Genomic DNA, 7,504 nt, shown 5'->3' on the forward strand with positions numbered 1-7,504 from the left:
ATATTACACTTATCTTACAACTCTATCATCATCTTCAACAACCATATCTCGGATATATCGGTTCTCTCCTAGAACCTCTCTAACACTCCCCCTCAAGTTGGAGCGTGTAAGTCATACACTCCAAACTTGGACAACAAGTATCGAAATGGAGAACTGCCCAACGACTTTGTTAATATGTCTGCAAGCTGCTCAGTTGTCCGTACATGTCTCGTTGCTATGAGTTTAGCCTTGACCGCATCTCTCACCGCATGACAATCCTTCTCTATATGTTTGGTTCGCTCGTGGAACACTGGGTTAGCTGCTATATAGATTGCGGATTTACTGTCACAATATAACTCCATTGGAGCGTCATGTCTAACACCAAGATCAGCTAATAACCTTTTCAACCACTGCAGCTCCTTCAGCGCATCTGACATAGCTCGATACTCCGCTTCTGCTGATGAATGCGACACAGTATCTTGCTTCTTCGTCTTCCAAGCAATAGGAGAGTTTCCCAATAACACCATATACGCAGACAAAGAACGTCTAGTCCGTGGACAAGTTGCCCAGTCCGAATCACAGTAAGCTCGGATCTGCAGATCACTACTCGCCTTTAACATGATCCCTTGTCCCGGCGTCCCCTTGAGATACCTAATCACCCTCATTGCTGCGTCCCAATGAGCCTCTCTCGGCTCATGCATTACCTGAGAAAGAACATGCACAGAGTAACACAAGTCTGGACGTGTTATTGTTAAGTACACAAGTCTCCCGACTACTCTCCTAAACCTCGCTGGATCCTCCATCAAAGGACTCTTATTTCGCAGTAGCTGGTGGTTGGCTTCCATCGGTGTGATCGCAGGCTTGCTCCCAAGTAACCCAGCTTCATTGATTATATCCAAAGCGTACTTGCGCTGTGAAATAAACATTCCTAACGGTCCTCTTGCAAGTTCAATACCCAGAAAATACTTGGCCTTCCCAAGATCTTTCATGTGAAATTTTTCACTCAACCGTTTCTTGAACTTTTGGATTAGCTCGAGATCATTCCCTGCCACAATTAAATCATCCACATATATGAGGACTCTAATGTTCTTATCTCCCTTGCCGAACATAAACAAAGAAGCATCTTCGTAAGATTGCACAAAACCCATGCTCTCAAGCGCCTTAGATAACTTCTCGAACCAACATCTTGGTGCCTGCTTTAAACCATAAAGCGACTTCCTTAGCCTACAAACCTTGTTGGGATCGTCTGATTGGAAGCCTGGTGGTAATCTCATATAAACTTCCTCCTCTAACTCTCCATGTAAGAAGGCGTTGTGCACATCCATCTGATGCACTTCCCAATTCTTTGCAACAGCAACTTCTAGCAGAGTCCGCACAGTGTCCATCTTTGCAACAGGTGCAAAGGTCTCCTCATAATCCACACCCTCGACTTGATGATTTCCACAACACACCAGTCGAGCCTTATACCTTTCTATCGTCCCGTCTGCATTGTACTTGATAGTAAATACCCACTTGCTTCCTATAGCTTTCTTCCCAGCAGGTAGGTCAACAACATCCCATGTTCTATTGAGTTCAAGAGCAGTTACTTCACCTTTCACTGCCTTGTTCCAATTTTCATCACCAAACGCTTCCTTGTAGTTTCTTGGTATGACACCAGCACTAACAGCTGCAAGGAAAGCTTGATGCGCATCTGAGAAATGCTCGTCAGTAACATAATCGATAATAGGATACAGAGTGCGTGTCTTACCTGACCCCGATGACTCTGATTGTGTGCCGGCGACAGTGTTATGTTTATCAGGATGTGCTTGAGCATTGTAGACAACGTAATCGCTAAGTCTCACAGAGGGAACTGCTTGCCTATGACCTCGTCCCAAGCTTTCTTCTGCTGCAACCTGAGATGTTTGCTTCTCAACTTCCACATCTCCTGCGTTTGATACTTCTTCGGTAACCGGAGAAACAACTGTACTGGTCCCCCTATCTTCCGTTGCAGCTTCCTGATCATGTTCGTCACACACATCTACGACCACCGGAGGCAAGGTAAGAGGTACTTCCTTTCCACTCTTCTCAGTACACTCCTTCTCTGCATAAGGAAATCTCATCTCATCAAACACTACATCCCTCGACACAAAGAACTTTTTTTCGTCAAGATCATATAACTTCCACCCCTTCTTGCCAAAAGGATAACCAAGAAAAACACATCTCCTGCTTCTCACACCAAACTTATCCTTGTCTCTCCTAGACTTGTGTTTATAACATAAACAGCCGAAAGTCCTTATCTCATCGTAGGAAGGTGGCTTCCCATACAAACACTCGTAGGGAGTTTTACCTTTAAGCAACTTCGTCGGAGTCTTGTTTATAAGGTGGGCAGCAGCCAGTACACTCTCTCCCCAAAATCTCACTGGTAACCCTGCTTGGAACAGGATAGAACGAGCAACGTTCAGTATATGGCGATGTTTTCTCTCCACCCTACCATTCTGCTGCGGAGTCCCCACACAAGACGTCTGGTGTATAATTCCAGCCTCAGCAAAGTACTTAGACAAGCACATGAACTCCGTCCCATTGTCGCTTCTCACACTCTTCACTTGCTTCCCAAACTGTCGACCTGAAAGGGCAATGAAATTCGGCAGTACAGTTTTCACCTCACTTTTCTCTAATAATAGATGTATCCACACAGCTCTCGAGTAGTCATCTAATATGGTGAGAAAATATACTGCTCCACACGAGGATGGTACCCGATACGGACCCCATAGGTCTACATGAATCAAATCGAAAGAACTGGAACTTTTATTAAGACTGTCTGAAAAAACTTCTTTGGTTTGTTTAGACTGAAAACAAATGTCACAACCACCAAACTTATTCGAAACTTCTTTAAAACCAGATACAAAAGGCAAAAATCGCAAAACACCATAAGCGGGATGTCCTAGACGTCGGTGCCACACAGCTTGATCCTCTGAAGCTTTCACTCTGTAGCCCCTCTTTATAGTAACATCCCGATAAACATAAACACCATCTTTGACTTCACCGACTCCAATCAGAGTCTTCGTAAAAAGGTCCTGCAAAACACACAAAGTATCTGTAAATACCGCAAAACAACCAGTCTGTCGGAGCAACTTTGCCACAGACAACAAAGTACAGTTCAAGTTCGGGACATAAAGAACATTGGTTAAGGTCAAGTTCATTGACAACCGTAGGCTTCCACTCTTGGTAGCCATCACGTGACTACCATCAGCAAAGCTTATCGGACAGGGTATGATACTACGAACATCGCTAAGTAACAACACATCTCCTGTCATATGGTGCGATGCTCCGGTGTCAATGATAACCTCACCAGTTTGTACCTTACCATTTAACCTGTCAGGTATTGGAGATGGCTTCTGCTGCTCGATCAACGACGCCAAGGACGCCCATTGCTCTGCACTCAGTCCCGGAATTGGTGATCCCTTGGTACCAGATGAAGACACACTTGGACCCTGAGCTGCATTAGCACGAGATGAGTTTGTTCTTCCTCGTCCCCTGCCTCTGCCACCTCTTCCATTTCCCTGATTCCTCTCAGTCCACCACTCAGGAAAACCTATGATCTGCCAACAATCCTTCTTCTCATGACCACTCCTACCGCAGTTAGCGCATATCACCGAGCTACGACTCTTCGCCATTGCTGCCATAAGACCACTCAACGTTGAGTCTTCTCCTGTCTTTGGCGCAGTATTGGTCGCAAAGCCAACTGGAGCTTCTTTTGCCTCAACACGTGATGCTCCAAGCCTCTTCTCTTCCCTCACCACTCGTTGATATACAGAGTTGAGATCAGGTAAAGGCTCGAGTCCAATAATGTTTGTACAAACATTGCTGTATCTTGCTTCATCAAGGCCCATGAGAAACTGATGTACCTTTTCTTCTTCATACTCCTTGGCGTACACTTCTGAAGCCTCACAAGTACATGTTGGGATTGGTTTGCAGTTAAGCAACTCCTCCCACTTCTGAGATAACCTCCCAAAATAATCCATGACAGTAGATCCATCTTGCTTACATGATGCAAGCTCCGCCTTGAGTTGGTGCACTCGCACCGCGCTTCCCACCGAGAACCGCTTCTTGAGTTCAAGCCATAGCTTACAACAATCCGGCGAGAATGGAACAGTTGAGCGAATTGCAGGTGAAATTGAAGCCCTGATCCACCCAACAATCATAGAGTTCGCCGTCCGCCACATCTCAGCCTCCATAGGCTTCTCTACATCACTCGGGATCTTCAAGGTTCCGTTCAAGAACCCTATCTTACGCTTAGCTCGTAAAGCGTTTTCAAGCTCACATGCCCACTCGGCATAGTTCTCTCCGGTTAGGATCACTGGACTGATCGACGTTCCCGGATTATCTGATGGAGCAAGGTAATACGGAGACATCGTACCTTCCAAGCTTACACCAGAAGAACTCACAACTTCCTTTCCACTCTTCACACCATCTTTTTCTCCACTCATATCTCTTCTCTCGTCTTACGCCTATAGAAAGATTTACTTAACCTCCTTGTGGCTCTGATACCATGAAAGATCAGAGAGAACAGAGAGAATATGTTGAAGAATACTTCCCATTCACATATCACGTTACAACTGAATATATACATCTCACTTATAATAGAGATAGACTCAAATCTACTCAAATCTATATTACACTTATCTTACAACTCTATCATCATCTTCAACAACCATATCTCGGATATATCGGTTCTCTCCTAGAACCTCTCTAACATGATTCATGCAGTTCTTGATGGGGACCTTCACAATCAGAAAGAGATCACAAAACAAGACACAACTCCTATCGCTGTCGTGGTTCCGGGGTTAACTAGTGATTCTTCTTCTGCCGTAAGTCTTTTTTTTCTCTACGACTGTGCTTTATACAAATTAAGTTATAATATGACTTGCATTGATGATCCTGCAGTACCTAAAGCATCTTGCCTACAACACTGCAAAATCAGGTTGGAATGTTGTTATTAGCAATCACAGAGGACTCGGTGGTGTTTCTGTTACTGTGAGTCCTCTAGCTTGTGTTTTTTTTTTTTGTTTCAAATGTATACATGTTCTTTTATATATATATTGTGAATGCTTGCAGTCAGATCGCTTCTACAATGCTGGATGGACAGAGGATATACGGGTAGTTATTCGTTATCTTCAACAGGAGTACCCATTGGCTCCTCTCTTTGCTATTGGAACTAGCATTGGTGCTAATATTCTGGTACTCAATCTGGAATACAAATTTTAGTTTCCTATGTATGTTTCTAGTACTATTCTTCGTTTTGAGTTACGTCGAAAGTGCTATGATTTTTCCTGTCTTTTATATTGTTGAGTTGGCGGCAACCTAGGCTACATTCAAACAGAGAAATTAATGAACCTAAAAGAGTAGCTTGCCTTATTTTAGGTTTTTGAATACAATGGTATGTACGACAAGGTTCATCTAATAAACCTGAATGTTCCAGGTTAAATACCTTGGGGAAGAGGGTGAGAAGACTCCTCTTAGGGGCGCTGTAGCTATTTGTTCTCCATGGGACCTCTTGGTGAGATATTTTTCATAGCTCTCTTCTTATATTTTATATTGATTTCAACATATCCTTGTGTCTTCACTTCTTTCTAATAAAACATCGTGCTTTCTTTTCCTTTGCCTCCATCCAATAAGATTGGTGACAGGTTTATCTGCCGGACATTGAAACAAAAGTTGTACGACAGAGCTCTCACCATCGGACTTCAAGGTTATGCAAAATTGTATGTCCACCTATTTTGTCAACTTTTTGAGTTTGTAATATGGGTTGAGGGAAGAAATTTCAGATAAATATAAAGATTTCAGTTATAACTCTAGTTTCATTTGCAGGCATGAACCTCAGTACTCACGGCTTGCTAATTGGGAAGGCATAAAAAAGGTTAGTAGTGCAACCATAGATCCATAAACTATACAGAGTCTTCTTCTTGGTATATATGCACCCAAAGAAGCAGCGTTTTTCAGAATACATGTAACTGAAACCTTACATTTTCTTTCGCGTCTAACATTGTCTGTTGTTTGTTTCGCAACTTCATTGCTTCATCAGTCACGTTCCATCCGAGATTTTGACAATCATGCTACCTGTCATGTTGGGAAATTTGAGGTATTAATTCTCTCCCCCCACGTTATGATGTTAGTTTTTCTCCAGCATTGATGCTCTTCATAATATTAACTGCACCTTAACGCAGACTGTGGATACGTATTACCGAAAATCTAGCAGTACCCAATACGTAGGAAACGTGGCGGTGCCACTACTCTGCATCAGTGCTCTAGATGATCCGTTATGCACAAAGGAAGCTATTCCTTGGGAGGAATGCCGGTAAAATAATAGTTCGTGTATCTCTTGAAATCTTGAATTCTATTACAGATACAGTAGTATTGACATGAAGTTTCTTTGGAAAAGGGCAAACAAAAACATTGTCTTGGCGACAACAAATCACGGGGGACATCTAGCCTTCTTCGAAGGACTAACTGCATCTAGCTTGTGGTCGGTATCTCTCTGAGATTCATTCTTACAAATTGTAAGAACAGGTTAATGCTTCTTGTGTTTTTTTATAGGTGGGTTAGGGCCACCAATGAGTTTCTTGGCGCCCTTAGCTGCAGTCGTCATATGCATGTACAGAAAGTAAGTTTCTCTCTGTTGGAATAGCAATTCTAGATTACACAACCGTCCAGTCTATTCTTTATTTCTTAAGATTATCAAACAGAAAGTCACCAAATTAAATTTTGTGCAGGTTCAAGAGAGTAGAAGCTCAGAATCAGGGAAGCAAGAGGAGCCTTCGATAAACCAAGGCCCGTACCTAAATACTGGAGGAGACGGGTTGGTGGCAGCAGTCAAGTACGAACAAAACACCAATTCCACTGCGTCATCATCAGAAAAAGCAACGCAACTATTGAACCAGACCGGACCGCAGCATAAGGACACTGTAACAAGAAGCTTTAACAAGCTGTGCCGGCAGACAAAAGGATCCGTATGGTTGATTGGTTACATAGGCGTTGTAACAGGTTTCCCCTTAGTTGGGATGCTCATAAACTACCTCTTCCGTAAGAAGCAAAAACCTACAACGTCCAACTTCTGAAGTCATTTCTTTTCTCCACTCAAATTGTTTCATTCATAGATTCTTTCTATGTCTCGTAATTGTTAGTTATTGATATGCTAGTAACAATATCCTGCACCCTCATTTTCTTGCATATGTACCCAGAGGAAAAGGAGGGCTTGGAAAATCTGTGTAGAAGAAGACTCCTTATAATTATATCATAAATATATATATTTATTAATTTCTTTGGCTTGTCAAACTTTAGTTTTAAATCATGTTAATTTAAATTTATAAATATTTTTTATTTTTATTATATTTATGGTTACAATTTTCTTAAATATATATAAATATACTAGGTGTTTTCCTGTGCAGTAAAAGAATTTTTAAAATATCTTTTAATAGATAAATATAAATTATATTAATTTTTTTATTAATATTATAAATTTTCTTTTTTCTTATCAATATTTTCATAT

General features: G+C 41.9%; 1 protein-coding gene across 1 annotated transcript in view; it reads left to right on the plus strand.

The window, feature by feature from the left end:
• The window catches only part of LOC108831570 (uncharacterized), a 12,923-nt gene extending 5,648 nt beyond the window's left edge, over positions 1-7,275 (plus strand). The window contains exons 4-14 of the mRNA XM_056991995.1: positions 4,726-4,826; positions 4,903-4,992; positions 5,074-5,196; positions 5,438-5,515; positions 5,635-5,720; positions 5,827-5,875; positions 6,041-6,097; positions 6,183-6,313; positions 6,398-6,481; positions 6,553-6,619; positions 6,729-7,275. Coding sequence (XP_056847975.1) covers positions 4,726-4,826; positions 4,903-4,992; positions 5,074-5,196; positions 5,438-5,515; positions 5,635-5,720; positions 5,827-5,875; positions 6,041-6,097; positions 6,183-6,313; positions 6,398-6,481; positions 6,553-6,619; positions 6,729-7,073 — 1,211 coding nt within the window. The 3' untranslated portion in view covers positions 7,074-7,275. The remainder of the gene's footprint in view (positions 1-4,725; positions 4,827-4,902; positions 4,993-5,073; positions 5,197-5,437; positions 5,516-5,634; positions 5,721-5,826; positions 5,876-6,040; positions 6,098-6,182; positions 6,314-6,397; positions 6,482-6,552; positions 6,620-6,728) is intronic.
• Positions 7,276-7,504: the final 229 nt, after the last annotated feature.

Source organism: Raphanus sativus, chromosome 8 (assembly GCF_000801105.2).
Source record: "Raphanus sativus cultivar WK10039 chromosome 8, ASM80110v3, whole genome shotgun sequence".
NCBI lineage: Eukaryota > Viridiplantae > Streptophyta > Magnoliopsida > Brassicales > Brassicaceae > Raphanus > Raphanus sativus.